Genomic DNA, 16613 nt, shown 5'->3' with positions numbered 1-16613 from the left:
GCTGCGTTTGACGGCATGGCGGTTGAACGCCAGATCCTAAAAGGGAAAGGCATTCCAGAAGAAGTCATTCCTACCTTGATTAAGGCAAGGAAGGAAGTCACCGCGAAACATTATCACCGCATTTGGCGAAAATATGTCGCGTGGTGCGAGGATCGGAGTGTTCCGACGGAGGAATTTCAACTGGGTCGTTTCCTACATTTCCTACAATCAGGATTGTCTATGGGTCTCAAATTGAGATCTATTAAGGTTCAAATTTCGGCCCTGTCAATATTCTTCCAAAAAGAATTGGCCTCAGTTCCTGAGGTACAGACTTTTGTTAAAGGAGTACTGCATATACAGCCTCCTGTGGTGCCTCCGGTGGCACCGTGGGATCTAAATGTAGTTTTAGATTTCCTCAAATCCCATTGGTTTGAACCATTGAAAAAGGTGGATTTTAAATATCTCACATGGAAAGTGACTATGTTACTGGCCCTGGCTTCCGCCAGGAAAGTATCTGAATTGGCGGCTTTATCTTATAAAAGCCCTTATCTAATCTTCCATTCGGATAGGGCAGAACTGAGGACTCGTCCGCATTTTCTCCCTAAGGTGGTATCAGCGTTTCACCTGAACCAACCTATTGTGGTGCCTGCGGCCACTGGCGACTTGGAGGACTCCAAGTTGTTGGACGTTGTCAGAGCCTTAAAAATATACATTTCAAGGACGGCTGAAGTCAGAAAATCTGACTCGCTGTTGATACTATATGCACCCAACAAGTTGGGTGCCCCTGCTTCTAAGCAGACGATTGCTCGTTGGATTTGTAACACAATTCAACTTGCTCATTCTGTGGCAGGCCTGCCACAGCCTAAATCTGTTAAGGCCCATTCCACAAGGAAGGTGGGCTCCTCTTGGGCGGCTGCCCGAGGGGTCTCGGCATTACAATTCTGCCGAGCAGCTACGTGGTCGGGGGAAAACACGTTTGTAAAATTCTACAAATTTGATACCCTGGCAAAAGAGGACTTGGAATTCTCTCATTCGGTGCTGCAGAGTCATCCGCACTCTCCCGCCCGTTTGGGAGCTTTGGTATAATCCCCATGGTCCTTTCAGGAACCCCAGCATCCACTTAGGACGATAGAGAAAATAAGAATTTACTTACCGATAATTCTATTTCTCGGAGTCCGTAGTGGATGCTGGGCGCCCATCCCAAGTGCGGATTATCTGCAATACTGTACATAGTTATTGTTAACAAATTCGGGTTATATTGTTAAGGAGCCATCTTTAAGAGGCTCTTTCTGTTATCATACTGTTAACTGGGTTTAGATCACAAGTTGTACGGTGTGATTGGTGTGGCTGGTATGAGTCTTACCCGGGATTCAAATTGCCTCCCTTATTGTGTACGCTCGTCCGGGCACAGTACCTAACTGGAGTCTGGAGGAGGGTCATAGGGGGAGGAGCCAGTGCACACCACCTGATCTGGTAAAAGCTTTACTTTTTTGTGCCCTGTCTCCTGCGGAGCCGCTATTCCCCATGGTCCTTTCAGGAACCCCAGCATCCACTACGGACTCCGAGAAATAGAATTATCGGTAAGTAAATTCTTATTTTCTAAAAAGTTATTGGCATTATACCCTTTCCCGCCAGAGGTTAGGGCGCGTTGGGAAACACCCCCTAGCGTAGATAAGGCGCTCACACGCTTATCAAAACAAGTGGCGTTACCGTCCCCTGATACGGCCGCCCTCAAGGAACCAGCTGATAGGAAGCTGGAAAATATCCTTAAAAGTATATACACACATACTGGTATTATACTGCGACCAGCAATCGCCTCAGCCTGGATGTGCAGTGCTGGGGTGGCTTGGTCGGATTCCCTGACTGAAAATATTGATACCCTGGACAGGGACAATATATTATTGACTATAGAGCATTTAAAGGATGCATTTCTATATATGCGAGATGCACAGAGGGACATTTGCACTCTGGCATCAAGAGTAAGTGCGATGTCCATTTCTGCCAGAAGAGGATTATGGACGCGACAGTGGTCAGGGGATGCGGATTCCAAACGGCATATGGAAGTATTGCCGTATAAAAGGGAGGAGTTATTTGGGGTCGGTCTATCAAACCTGGTGGCCACGGCAACGGCTGGAAAATCCACCTTTTTACCCCAAGTCACCTCGCAGCAGAAAAAGATACCGTCTTTTCAGGCTCAGTCCTTTCGTCCCCATAAGGGCAAGCGGGCAAAAGGCCACTCATATCTGCCCCGGGGCAGAGGAAGGGGAAAAAGACTGCAGCAGACAGCCTCTTCCCACGAACAGAAGCCCTCCCCCGCTTCTGCCAAGTCCTCAGCATGACGCTGGGGCCTTACAAGCGGACTCAGGCACGGTGGGGGCCCGTCTCAAGAATTTCAGCGCGCAGTGGGCTCACTCGCAAGTGGACCCCTGGATCCTGCAGGTAGTATCTCAGGGGTACAAATTGGAATTCGAGACGTCTCCCCCTCGCCGGTTCCTGAAGTCTGCTTTACCAACGTCTCCCCCCGACAGGGAGGCGGTATTGGAAGCCATTCACAAGCTGTATTCCCAGCAGGTGATAATCAAGGTACCCCTCCTACAACAGGGAAAGGGGTATTATTCCACGCTGTTTGTGGTACCGAAGCCGGACGGCTCGGTGAGACCCATTTTAAATCTGAAATCCTTGAACACTTACATAAAAAGGTTCAAGTTCAAGATGGAGTCACTCAGAGCAGTGATAGCGAACCTGGAAGAAGGGGACTATATGGTGTCTCTGGACATCAAGGATGCTTACCTCCATGTCCCAATTTGCACTTCTCACCAAGGGTACCTCAGGTTGTTGTACAGAACTGTCACTATCAGTTTCAGACGCTGCCGTTTGGATTGTCCACGGCACCCCGGGTCTTTACCAAGGTAATGGCCGAAATGATGATTCTTCTTCGAAGAAAAGGCGTCTTAATTATCCCTTACTTGGACGATCTCCTGATAAGGGCAAGGTCCAGAGAACAGTTAGAGGTCGGAGTAGCACTATCTCAAGTAGTACTACGACAGCACGGATGGATTCTAAATATTCCAAAATCGCAGCTGATTCCGACGACACGTCTGCTGTTCCTAGGGATGATTCTGGACACAGTACAGAAAAAGGTGTTTCTCCCGGAGGAGAAAGCCAAGGAGTTATCCGACCTAGTCAGGAACCTCCTAAGACCAGGCCAAGTGTCAGTACATCAATGCACAAGGGTCCTGGGAAAGATGGTGGCTTCTTACGAAGAGATTCCATTCGGCAGATTCCACGCAAGAACTTTTCAGTGGGATCTGCTGGACAAATGGTCCGGATCGCATCTTCAAATGCATCAGCGGATAACCCTGTCTCCAAGGACAAGGGTGTCTCTCCTGTGGTGGTTACAGAGTGCTCATCTCCTAGAGGGCCGCAGATTCGGCATTCAGGATTGGGTCCTGGTGACCACGGATGCCAGCCTGAGAGGCTGGGGAGCAGTCACACAGGGAAGAAATTTCCAGGGCTTGTGGTCAAGCATGGAAACGTCACTTCACATAAATATCCTGGAACTAAGGGCCATTTACAATGCCCTAAGTCAGGCAAGACCTCTGCTTCAGGTTCAGCCGGTGTTGATCCAGTCGGACAACATCACGGCAGTCGCCCACGTAAACAGACAGGGCGGCACAAGAAGCAGGAGGGCAATGATGGAAGTGGCAAGGATTCTTCGCTGGGCGGAGAATCATGTGATAGCACTGTCAGCAGTGTTCATTCCGGGAGTGGACAACTGGGAAGCAGACTTCCTCAGCAGACACGATCTTCACCCGGGGGAGTGGGGACTTCACCCAGAAGTCTTCCACATGATTGTGAACCGTTGGGAAAAACCAAAGGTGGACATGATGGCGTCCCGCCTCAACAAAAAACTGGACAGATATTGCGCCAGGTCAAGGGACCCTCAGGCAATAGCTGTGGACGCTCTGGTAACACCGTGGGTGTACCAGTCAGTGTATGTGTTCCCTCCTCTTCCTCTCATACCAAAAGTACTGAGAATCATAAGAAGGAGAGGAGTAAAGACTATACTCGTGGCTCCGGATTGGCCAAGAAGGACTTGGTACCCGGAAATTCAAGAGATGCTCACGGAAGACCCGTGGCCTCTACCTCTAAGAAAGGACCTGCTCCAAGACTTACCGTGGCTGCGTTTGACGGCATGGCGGTTGAACGCCGGATCCTGAAGGAAAAAGGCATTCCGGATGAAGTCATCCCTACCCTGATCAAAGCCAGGAAGGATGTAACCATACAACATTATCACCGTATTTGGCGTAAATATGTTGCGTGGTGCGAGGCCAGGAAGGCCCCTACAGAGGAATTTCAACTGGGTCGTTTCCTGCATTTCCTGCAAACAGGACTGTCTATGGGCCTCAAATTAGGGTCCATTAAGGTTCAAATTTCGGCCCTGTCAATATTCTTCCAAAAAGAACTGGCTTCTGTTCCTGAAGTTCAGACGTTTGTCAAGGGAGTACTGCATATACAGCCTCCTTTTGTGCCTCCAGTGGCACCTTGGGATCTCAATGTAGTTTTGGGATTCCTAAAATCACTTTGGTTTGAACCACTCACCACTGTGGACTTAAAATATCTCACATGGAAAGTGGTAATGCTGTTAGCCCTGGCTTCAGCCAGGCGTGTCTCAGAATTGGCGGCTTTATCCTATAAAAGCCCTTACCTAATTTTTCATACGGACAGGGCAGAATTGAGGACTCGTCCTCAATTTCTCCCTAAGGTGGTTTCAGCTTTTCACTTAAACCAGCCTATTGTGGTGCCTGCGGCTACTAGGGACTTGGAGGATTCCAAGTTGCTGGACGTAGTCAGGGCCCTGAAAATATATGTTTCCAGGACGGCTGGAGTCAGAAAATCTGATTCGCTGTTTATCCTGTATGCACCCAACAAGCTGGGTGCTCCTGCTTCTAAGCAGACGATTGCTCGTTGGATTTGTAGTACAATTCAGCTTGCACATTCTGTGGCAGGCCTGCCACAGCCAAAATCTGTAAAAGCCCATTCCACACGGAAAGTGGGCTCATCTTGGGCGGCTGCCCGAGGGGTCTCGGCTTTACAACTTTGCCGAGCAGCTACTTGGTCAGGGGCAAACACGTTTGCTAAATTCTACAAATTTGATACCCTGGCTGAGGAGGACCTGGAGTTCTCTCATTCGGTGCTGCAGAGTCATCCGCACTCTCCCGCCCGTTTGGGAGCTTTGGTATAATCCCCATGGTCCTTTCGGAGTCCCCAGCATCCACTAGGACGTTAGAGAAAATAAGAATTTACTTACCGATAATTCTATTTCTCATAGTCCGTAGTGGATGCTGGGCGCCCATCCCAAGTGCGGATTGTCTGCATTACTTGTACATAGTTATTGTTACAAAAATCGGGTTATTGTTGTTGTGAGCCATCTTTTCAGAGGCTCCTTCTGTTATCATGCTGTTAACTGGGTTCAGATCACAAGTTGTACGGTGTGATTGGTGTGGCTGGTATGAGTCTTACCCGGGATTCAAAATCCTTCCTTATTGTGTACGCTCGTCCGGGCACAGTATCCTAACTGAGGCTTGGAGGAGGGTCATAGGGGGAGGAGCCAGTGCACACCGGGTAGTCCTAAAGCTTTTTACTTTTGTGCCCAGTCTCCTGCGGAGCCGCTATTCCCCATGGTCCTTTCGGAGTCCCCAGCATCCACTACGGACTATGAGAAATAGAATTATCGGTAAGTAAATTCTTATTTTTTTGTTAGAAAAAGGCAATAATAGGTGTAATAGTAATTCTGTAGGTGTATTTGTTAGTTGGAAGATGTGCTCCTTTAGTAGTAGTTGTCTGGTTACCAGACCAGGAACACCATGCACTACAGAAATTATTAGGATGTCCATGGATGCTGGGGGTACTAGAGACCAGATCCCAACCATCCAGGCATTAATAAAACACAAGGGTCTCTTCATATCATTCAGTAAGACTACTTTTCAAAATGTTGTGCCCTGCTGTGCTACCGCATTGTTCCTAAACCTTGTTATGCCTTTCATTTAGACTGTAAAAAAAAAAAAATGAAAGTAATTCAAATTAAAATGGAGAGTTTTGGCCTCATTCTGAGTAGGATGTAAATCCAAATATGGACGCATCTAGTGATATTTAGCAAATTGAGCAAGCGCCGCACCAAACATATGTACCTTGGCATTGGCTTCATTTGCCAAACATCCATTTTGTGGGAGTGTTATGTGTATACGTTGCCGGAATTCCGTGTTATTTTGAGGCATATATATGACAATGGGACCCCTGTTCTGACAGAATTTACACCAGCCCATTGCTACGTGCAAGATATCCGATACTAATGGTGATGACTGTGGATACAAAACACTGGGCGTGCAGCTCAACCCACGAAGCCGTACACATACTCACATTAGCATAAGGTATCACATCTGGCTGCTTTGCATCGGACTCAGACCGTTTATTGTGACTTTTTTGCTTTTCTGGGAATTTAGAATAATGCCAAAGCAAGTACCATAAAGTATTTCTTGTTGGTGCTTAGGAAAAACAAAATACGTGCATTTGCTTAAAGTATATTTCTAGCACTTTCAATAAAAAAAAACCCCACACATTTGGGGCATTTTTGGGTAAGTTTTCCGTTTCCTGTGAGGAAGGATAAACAAAGCACAATTCTTGTGGGTACTTTAAACATAAATTACTAATATTAATGTTGGCATGTGACCATCAGAAAACTGTAACAATAGTCTGAGCACATGGGTGATTGATGAGAAGTAAGAAAAGCCTCAGCAGGATGGGAGTTAATGTATGTTATAAAATGTTTGTTCCTCTGACTTCTCCTAACAGGCATCAGTGGAGCTTCCTGAGAAATACAACTTTGCTATGAATGTTTATGCCAAAATGAAAGGAAAAACTGGGCTCAAAGTGACCGTCCGGGTGACTGACCCTATGGCCAATCAGTTCTCTGGGCAGGCGCGTGAGCTATCAGATGAGATCCAGATTCAGGTAACTCATCAAAAAAAAACAACTAAGTTTTACTATGGACCACATTCCACATGTACAATAATGTATGTGTACAGAGTCATCACTTGACTAATCGTCTCTAACTTCTTTTTCTCTTACGTCCTAGAGGATGCTGGGGACTCCAAAAGGACCATGGGGTATAGACGGGATCCGCAGGAGCTTGGGCACACTGAAAAGACTTAAACTGGGTGTGAACTGGCTCCTCCCTCTATGCCCCTCCTCCAGACCTCAGTCAGACTTTGTGCCCAGGACTGACTGGACACTCACTAGGGAAGCTCTCATGAGTTTCTCTTGAAAAGACTTTTGTTTTTTATTTTCAGGGAGACCTGCTGGCTACAGGCTCCCTGCAGCGTGGGACTGAGGGGAGAGAAGCAGACCTACTTCTTCTTAAGGGCTCTGCTTCTCGGCTACTGGACACCATTAGTTCCAGAGGGTTCGATCACTTGGTGCGCCTAGCTGCTTGTTCCCGGAGCCACGCCGTCACCCCCCTCACTGAAGCCAGAAGAAAGAAGTCGGGTGAGTATGAGAAGAACAGAAGACTTCAGGACGGCAGAAGACTTCAGTAACCAGGTACAACGCTGCGCTCCATGCTCCCACACACCATCACTGACGAGCACTCACAGGGTGCAGGGCGCTTGGGGGGGGGGGGGGGGGGGGAACGCCCTGGGCAGCATGTTACTGGGGTCCGGGAGCCGGCAGAAGCCTTTACGGTGCCTCGACACTGTTTTGCAGACCCCCGCCGGCATTTTCAAACTTTCAAATCTGCCGGGCTGAAGCGCGCCGGGAAGGGGCAGAGCTTAGCCGCGCGGCTCACAGCGCCATTTTCTCCTCCAACACGCAGCTGATGGAGACACTGGCCCGGGACCTCCACGGCTCCTCTCAAGTAACGGGGAGCTAATCGAGGGGGTGGTGCATTTTTTTATTATAGTATAAGCAGCGCTGGTCAAATATATCCCTTGAAGGGATATTGGGGCGCTGGGGTGTGAGCTGGCATAATCCCTCTGTGTCCTCTATTTGGGCTTCATTGTGGGCCTGTCCCCTAGCTGAGACATTCTGTGTGTGTGTCTGTGTGTCGATTATACGTGTCGGCATGTCTGAGGCTGAATGTTATTCACCGGAGGAGGTTGCTGGGGGAGCGGAAGCGGGTCTAGATTTGGGCCTGTCGGCGCAGCCGACACCTGATTTACTCACATTGCTAAGTACAATCAATACTAATGTAGCATCTTTATCTAAGAGGTTGGATAAGTCTGAGTCACAGACGCAGGTGTGGAAAAAGTCCATAGAGGAGGCTTTGTCTCCGGTGCAGACCCCATCGGGATCGCAAAAGCGGCCATTTACTCAAGTGGTAGATACTGATACCGACACGGACTCTGATTCCGAGGTCGATTTCACGGAGGCTGATTTGCATCCACGTTTAGTGAAGAGTATTCAATACATGATTGTGGCTATAAAAGATGTTTTACACATTTCTGATGAACCGGCGGTGCAGGAAACAAGGATTTGCTTGTTCAAAGGGAAAAAACTTGAGGTGAAGTTTCCCCCCTCTCATGAAATGAAAACTCTTTGTGAAAAAGCTTGGGAGTCGCCGGATAAGAGGTGGCAGATTCCCAAGAGGATTTACATGGTGTATCCTTTCCCCTCTGATGACAGGGAAAAATGGGAGTCGTCTCCAAATGTTGACAAAGCTCTATCTCGTTTGTCTAAGAAGGTGGCGCTTCCGTCTCCTGACACGGCAGCTCTCAAAGATCCAGCGGATCGCAAGCTGGAGACGTCTCTTAAGTCCATTTTCGCTAATTCGGGTGCATTGCTCAGACCTGCGGTGGCGTCGGTATGGGTGAGTAGTGCTATTGCTAAATGGGCTGAGAATTTAGCTAATGATATGGATACCCTTGATAAAGATAATGTTCTTTTGACTCTTGGTTATATCAAGGACGTTGCAGATTACCTGAAGGATGCGGAGAGGGATGTTTGTCTCTTGGCATCAAGAGCCAATGCCATGTCAATATCTGCAAGGAGGGCGTTGTGGATCCATCAATGGAATGCTGATGCCAACTCCAAGAGAGCTATGGAAGCTTTACCCTTCAAAGGTAATGTCTTGTTTGGGAACGGCTTGGCGGACCTAGTCTCTACCGCGACGGCGGGTAAGTCCTCTTTTCCTCCCTATGTTCCCACACAACACAAAAAGGCACCACATCAGCAGATGCAGTCCTTTCGTCCCAATAAATACAGACGTGGAAAAGGTTCGTCCTTCCTCGCTTCTAAGGGTAAAGGAAGGGGAAGGAAGTCACCTGCCGTGTCAAGCACCCAGGACCAAAAGTCCTCCCCTGTCTCTACCAAGTCCACCGCATGATGCTGGGGCTTCCCGGGGGGAGTCCGGACCGGTGGGGGGCCGTCTCCGAGTCTTCAGTCAGGTCTGGATTCAATCAGACCTGGATCCTTGGGTCCTAGAGATTGTGTCTCAGGGATACAAACTGGAGTTTCGGGAGGTGCCCCCTCATCGTTTTTTTTAATTTCGGCCTTACCAGTGTCTCTTCCGGACAGGGAGCTGGTGCTGGCAGCGATACAAAAATTGTGTCAACAGAGGGTCATTGTTCCCATTCCCCCGTCACAACGGAGGGAGGGGTTCTACTCGAGCCTATTTGTTGTGCCGAAACAGGACGGTTCGGTCAGACCGATTCTGAATCTAAAATCCCTCAATCCATACTTGAAAGTTTTCAAGTTCAAGATGGAATCTCTTTGAGCGGTGATTTCCAGCCTAGAAGGGGGGGATTTTATGGCGTCAGTCGACCTAAAGGATGCCTACTTACACGTCCCGATATTTCCTTCGCATCAGGCCTTCCTCAGGTTTGCGATACAGGATTCTCATTACCAATTTCAGACGTTGCCGTTTGGGCTTTCCACGGCCCCGAGGATTTTCACCAAGGTCATGGCAGAAATGATGGTTCTCCTTCGCAAGCAAGGGGTTACAATTATCCCGTACTTGGACGATCTCCTGATAAAGGCGAGGTCCAGGGAACGGTTGCTGAGGAGTGTAAATTTGGTGCTGTCGGTGCTGCGTCAGCACGGTTGGGTGCTAAATTTGCCTAAATCTCCCAGAGCCAGAATTTCTCTCCTGTGGTGGCTACAAAGTTCTCACCTCCTAGAAGGTCGCCGGTTCGGTATCCTGGACTGGGTACTTCTGACAACAGATGCAAGTCTCCGGGGCTGGGGTGCAGTCACCCAAGGAAGAAACTTCCAGGGGAGATGGTCGCTCCAGGAAGCGTGTCTCCACATAAATGTTCTCGAGTTAAAAGCCATTTACAACGGCCTGCTACAAGCAAGAAGCCTTCTTCAGGGTCGATCTGTCCTGGTACAGTCAGACAACATCACAGCAGTGGCACATATAAACCGTCAAGGCGGTACAAGGAGCAGAGCGGCAATGGCGGAGGCCACAAGAATCCTTCGCTGGGCGGAACAACACATGAGCGCCCTGTCAGCAGTCTTCCTACCGGGAGTGGACAACTGGGAAGCGGATTTCCTCAGCAGACACGATCTCCATCCGGGAGAGTGGGCTCTTCACCAAGAGGTATTTGCGGAGGTGACGAAGCGTTGGGGATTTCCGTTGATCGACATGATGGCGTCTCGTCTCAACAAGAAGCTCCCGAGCTATTGTTCCAGGTCAAGGGACCCCCAAGCCTGCGCGGTGGACGACCTGGTGTTTCCGTGGGTGTTCAAGTCGGTGTATGTGTTCTCTCCACTTCCTCTCATTCCAAGGGTACTAGGGATCATTCGTCGAACAAGGGTTCAGGCGATTCTAGTCGTTCCAGATTGGCCAAGAAGGGCCTGGTACCCGGATCTTCAGGAATTACTGGTGGAAGATCCTTGGTCGCTTCCTCTAAGAGAGGACCTGTTGTTGCAGGGTCCATGCGTGTTTCCAGACTTACCGCGGAAGTTGAGCGCCAGATCTTAGCTCGTAAGGGTATTCCTGGGGAGGTCATTCCTACTCTCATTAAGGCTAAGAAGGAGGTTACGGCGAAACATTATCACCGTATTTGGAGGAAGTATGTTTCCTGGTGTGAGACTAAAATGGCTCCTGCGGAAGATTTTCATTTGGGTCGTTTTCTCCACTTTTTGCAGGCAGGTGTAGATGCAGGCCAGAAATTGGGCTCCATCAAGGTGCAGATTTCGGCTTTGTCTATTTTCTTTCAAAAGGAATTAGCTGTCCTCCCAGAGGTTCAGACGTTTGTGAAAGGAGTATTGCATATCAATCCTCCGTTTGTGCCTCCTGTGGCTCCATGGGATCTTGACGTGGTCTTACAGTTTCTCATGTCTTCCTGGTTTGAACCTTTGCGTAAGGTTGAGTTGAAATTTCTCACTTGGAAGGTAGTTATGCTGTTGGCGCTGCCAGGCGAGTGTCAGAGTTGGCGGCCTTATCTCATAAGAGCCCGTACTTGATTTTTCATTCGGATAGGGCAGAATTGAGGACTCGTCAACATTTTTTTCCGAAGGTGGTGTCTTCGTTTCACATTAACCAACCTATTGTGGTGCCGGTGGCTACGGATGCTGTGGCAGTTCCTAAGTCTCTGGATGTGGTGAGAGCTTTGAAGATCTACGTCGCCCGTACGGCTGTTGCCAGGAAAACTGAGGCGTTGTTTGTCCTGTATGCTTCTAACAAGATTGGTCATCCTGCTTCAAAACAGACTATTGCACGCTGGATTTGTAGTACGATTCAGCAGGCTCATTCTTCGTCCGGGCTACCTGTGCCGAAGTCAGTAAAAGCCAATTCTACCAGAAAAGTGGGCTCGTCTTGGGCGGCTGCCCGAGGCGTCTCGGCTTTACAGCTTTGCCAAGCGGCCACCCGGTCGGGTTCAAACACTTTTGCTAAGTTCTATAAGTTTGATACCCTGGCTCATGAGGACCTTGCGTTTGCTCAGTCGGTGCTGCAGAGTCGTCCGCACTCTCCTGCCCGGTCTGGAGCTTTGGTATAAACCCCATGGTCCTTTTGGAGTCCCCAGCATCCTCTAGGACGTAAGAGAAAATAGGATTTTTAGTCCGTAGAGGATGCTGGCTGCCCATCCCAGTGCGGACTGTTACTTGCAGTGTATTCTTGTTGATTAACTTGGTTTATACACGGGTTGTGTATTTCTGGTTTTCAGCTTGTGGCTGTTGTTAATTCATACTGTTATCTGGTTTACTGTTACTCCGGTTGTACGGTATGTTTGTGGTGTGGGCTGGTATGTTTGTGGCCCTTAGTTTACACACAAATCCTTTCCTCGAAATGTCCGTCTTTCCTGGGCACAGTTCCTATAACTGAGGTCTGGAGGAGGGGCATAGAGGGAGGAGCCAGTTCACACCCAGATTAAGTCTTTTCAGTGTGCCCAAGCTCCTGCGAATCCCGTCTATACCCCGTGGTCCTTTTGGAGTCCCCAGCATCCTCTACGGACTAGGAGAAAAGGATTTACATGTAAGTACCAAAATCCTATTTTTTAAGAACATTTTATTAATAGGATAAGAAACAACAGTCAAATGACCTACGCAGAGGTCCAGAGAAAAGAATTTTTACAACAATAAGACGCCAAAACCTTAGACATATAAGAACCAATGTTCACGTGTACCTGTTTAGATAGTCACATCCAAATATTGAATGTATGGTAAAGTAGAGCGCAGAAAAGAAATAAAAATAAGAAAGTTAGAGGAGAAAAATAAAGGGAGTGGGGTGGCTACCCATGAAGAAAAAGAAGGGGAGAAGGAAAGATGATTGGGGGGGATTTTTGAGTCGGATGGATGATATACAAATTTTAGGTAGCAAGTCGGACATAGGGATATCCTGTCCACACCTAGAATTAGGAAGGGTTGCAGGCATTTATCTGCTAAATTCTGGGGGGACATGAAAATAGTAAAGTCCATGGCTCCCAGGTTTTGGTAAAGATTTTTGAAAGAGTCTCGTAGAATGTTAGTTATGTACAATGAACATGCCAAACTTTAATTATGATTTTCACCCACGGTGGGGACCTTTGCTGCTTTTTCCAAGCAGCTGCCAGTTAACATGTAGCTGCTAGGACTATATGTTGAAACAGTTTTTATTGATAACGAGTGGTGTCTGAGACACAGACCGGTGTAAGAAAATATTTAATAGTGAACGGTATAAATAAGCCTAATATGGTGCTAGCAAGGGTTCTAATCGCTTTCCAAAAAGGAACAAGCTCCGGGCAGCTCCACTATGTGTACAGAAACGTTCCAATGTCTGACCAACACGTCCAGAACAAATTGGAGATTTCTATTTCTGGGTGCATCCTGTTCAGCATGGAGGGTACTTGGGGGCAGATTTAAAAAGGAGTGATATTCTTGTTATCACTCGTTACGAATGATAAATTGCGCTATAGCCAAACAGCTCCTGTCATTTTTCAAACACAGGACCTGATTGGCTGGAGCACCATTTATCATTCGTAGCGACTGATAACCAGAATATCACTCATTGTTCACAGTGTGTCCCACAATACCATCTATAAAACAATTTATAAGTGTTCTCTTTAACACAGAGCTAGAAGCCACATTGGCATTCCAATCTTCATTATCCAAAATTTTCCCTAACTCAGCCTCCCATACCACCTCATATGGAACTCTCACCTCAGAACAAGGGTGCGCAAGTTCTGCACACAGTGCGGAGCCAAGACCCTTGGTGCCTGTGCCCCATAGGATTAAAGATTCAGTAGATGTAGGAAGCCTGTGAGTGAGCTGTGACTTTACAAATTTGGCACTTTAATTCCACAATAAACACTGAAAGAAAAAGGTGTGGGATAGGGGGATTATCGGATTCAGGTGAAGCGCAATGTGATGGCGACGATTAGCAAAATCCCATTAAGGTCTTTAGCTTTATTCAGAATTTTATTGTTTTTTACTTTTGTTTTCATTATGGTTAGTATCTTCCTGTATGATATTTTTTCTTATTTTTACAAATGAGGAATGTTTAAATAATACTTCCTGGATTTTAAACCGCAAATTTATGTGCCAGGTATTTGAACGCTTACATTTAATAAACCCGAATGTGGACGCTGAACAAATATTAATGTCTCCAAACTCCATCCTGAGGCTTCAAACGAACAGGTAACCCAGTTACTTTGTTTACAGTGTTTATTGTTACATCATTATTATTATTTTATTTTTCCATAAAAAAGAAAAATTCAACTGCGCTTGGGATTAACGGATCAAAGAAATAAAAACAAAGAAAATGCCACTGTGTATCAAAGAAAAATCCACATTTGTTTAATTGTCCATATTCATTTATATATTATGACCAAATAAGAACATAAAAAAGATACTGTGCACAGTATTAATTATTTATATATATATATATATATATATATATATGTATATGTGTGTATATATATATATATATATATATATATATATATATGTAACAAGAAAAATAATTCAATTAATACAGTGTTTCCGAGTTTAAAAGATTAACAGTAGCAATATAACAATGAGCTGTGTGTCTCAGTTATAGAGACATATTATAAAAAATGGACATTGGTCGCTGATACCCCTATCCTCTCCTTTTTTAATAATTTTTCTACAGCATCTTACCCATGCTGAAATTATAGGGGCCTGCCGACACCCTTTTTGCAGAAGGGAGTGTTTTAATTGTTTTTAATTCTACAGCCACATGTGGCGCTGTACCTCCATTATATCTATTTATATATATTAACTGTACACAGTATCTTTTTATATTCTTATTTGGTCATAATATATAAATAAATATAGACAATTAAACAAATGTGGATTTCTCTGTGATACACAGTGGCATTTTCTATGTTTTTATTTCTTTCACCCGTTAATCCCAAGCGCAGTTGAATTTTTCTTTTTTTATTCTTCATGTTCTATAAATCTGCAGAGGTTTATTTACAACAGTGAATGGGTATCACAGTTGTTAGAAACTTACATTTACCTATACTTAATTGGTAACTTATGTTATATGGATAATTGAACTTTAGCGCCTAGGCAATTTCCCATTATTTTATTTTTCAAACTATTTTTCTTGAAGCACGGCAGAGTGATACAACTGTATAGGAAGTCACATCAGAGAATAGTCATGGGTACAAAGTTGGTGTTATAAGTTATGTACATCCAAATTGATATAAAATAAACACATGTATGTCCATATGCTACATATAAAGACTAAACATGAAAAATGGTAAAAAGAGCAAGGTAGAGTAAACAGATTCATAACACAATAATTATTTTTTTTAAACAAAATGTGTTCAGAGGGGATGTAGAATGCCGGCAGCGCCACCACAGCTATTCCCACTCCTGAGTGTCCACGACACTCATGGAGTGGGAAAAGAACCTGTGGCGAGCCTCCGAGCCCGCAAGGAGCTTCGTTGCGCTCGCCCCCCTGCCGGCATTCTGGCAGTCGGGATCCGTACATGTGATTTTATAATGTCATTTAAAGGCCATGTCCACCCATTTACGTTCCACACCTGGCCTAAGTGCAGTGATCCTATTTACATGAGGCTTGGTGAGCAGTTAATGACTCAGGCTCTTCAGCTTTCTTGAGTAATGGCAAGGAACAGGTTTTAGTTAAATTTAAAAAAAATGTTTTTACTGCAGCAATAAATGTTACAATAAAGAGCAAAATTAAATCAACCAAGTTTGTGGCAGTCCATATTCTTAATAAGGAAATTAAGTAACTGTGAATACCATCAAATATATGATACAGGATACAACACAGATTTTCATAAATATAAAAAAGTAGCATCAAATTTATATCTAGTTCAGAACTGTGGGATTAGTACATTAATTATTGCACATTTCTGTTTGTTGTTTACAGGGATCGTACAGCCACTGTTAGTTACCGGACACTGAATAGCCCCAACAAGTTACCAGTCGTTCAGGTGGATGATAATGGACTGCTGACGTCTGGTTTTCTCACTGGAGTTTCCACCGTGGAAATTAACTCTCAGGAACCTTTTGGGATCAACCAAACCATTATTGTATCTGTTAAGGTAAATTGAAACAACCTTGGAGGGATGTTTTATTTCACAGTAGCTACAATGGAAAATATTTTCTGTGAACAATTATTACTTTTCCTTTAAATCTGATCTGTAACACTTATGTTGCAGAGGGAATATCATGGCTGGCTCTCTTGTAGTAGCCATCCTTACAGCACCTGAGGTGCAGATGTGCAGTGTTAGGAGCTTAATCATACAAGTGCAGAGCTGCACAGTGTAGAACTGTTGGGAAGTGACATAAGTTATAGCTAACATTGTATTACTTTCCTTGCTGGCTCTAAACGCTGATGCTGAGACCTTTTATTTATGGCTGGGCTGTAGCTTTGATTGATATACCAAGGAACAGTAGAGCTGGAGCAGAATCAGCATGGGGTTAATTAAAAGTTCATAGCAGTGCCGATCTGGTTAGGATGCATCACATTGATTGTCCCTTGGATGTATGATGTTGCGTGCGGGATCTCGTAGAAAGTACAGATAGGCCTGGTGGATGTAGATAGTTGCTTTTACGGGAACAAAAAAAAAATATCCTGAAGGGACTATTTTAATGTTAACTTATACTACAAGATGTACAATAATATAGTTTACACTGACCACCAATAAAATCCAATTTCTCTT

The 16613-nt window shown here is 45.7% G+C and overlaps 1 protein-coding gene across 1 annotated transcript in view; it reads left to right on the top strand.

Moving 5' to 3' along the window:
- Nucleotides 1–16613, top strand: part of NUP210 (nucleoporin 210) — a 390084-nt gene that overhangs the window by 281048 nt on the left and 92423 nt on the right. Inside the window, exons 28-30 of the mRNA XM_063940607.1 lie at nucleotides 6832–6990; nucleotides 14000–14091; nucleotides 15818–15992. Coding sequence (XP_063796677.1) covers nucleotides 6832–6990; nucleotides 14000–14091; nucleotides 15818–15992 — 426 coding nt within the window. The remainder of the gene's footprint in view (nucleotides 1–6831; nucleotides 6991–13999; nucleotides 14092–15817; nucleotides 15993–16613) is intronic.

The sequence above is a fragment of the Pseudophryne corroboree genome, chromosome 9, assembly GCF_028390025.1.
Source record: "Pseudophryne corroboree isolate aPseCor3 chromosome 9, aPseCor3.hap2, whole genome shotgun sequence".
Classification (NCBI taxonomy): domain Eukaryota; kingdom Metazoa; phylum Chordata; class Amphibia; order Anura; family Myobatrachidae; genus Pseudophryne; species Pseudophryne corroboree.
Note: the sequence above shows the minus strand (reverse complement) of the source record. Positions and strands in the feature narration are given on the sequence as shown.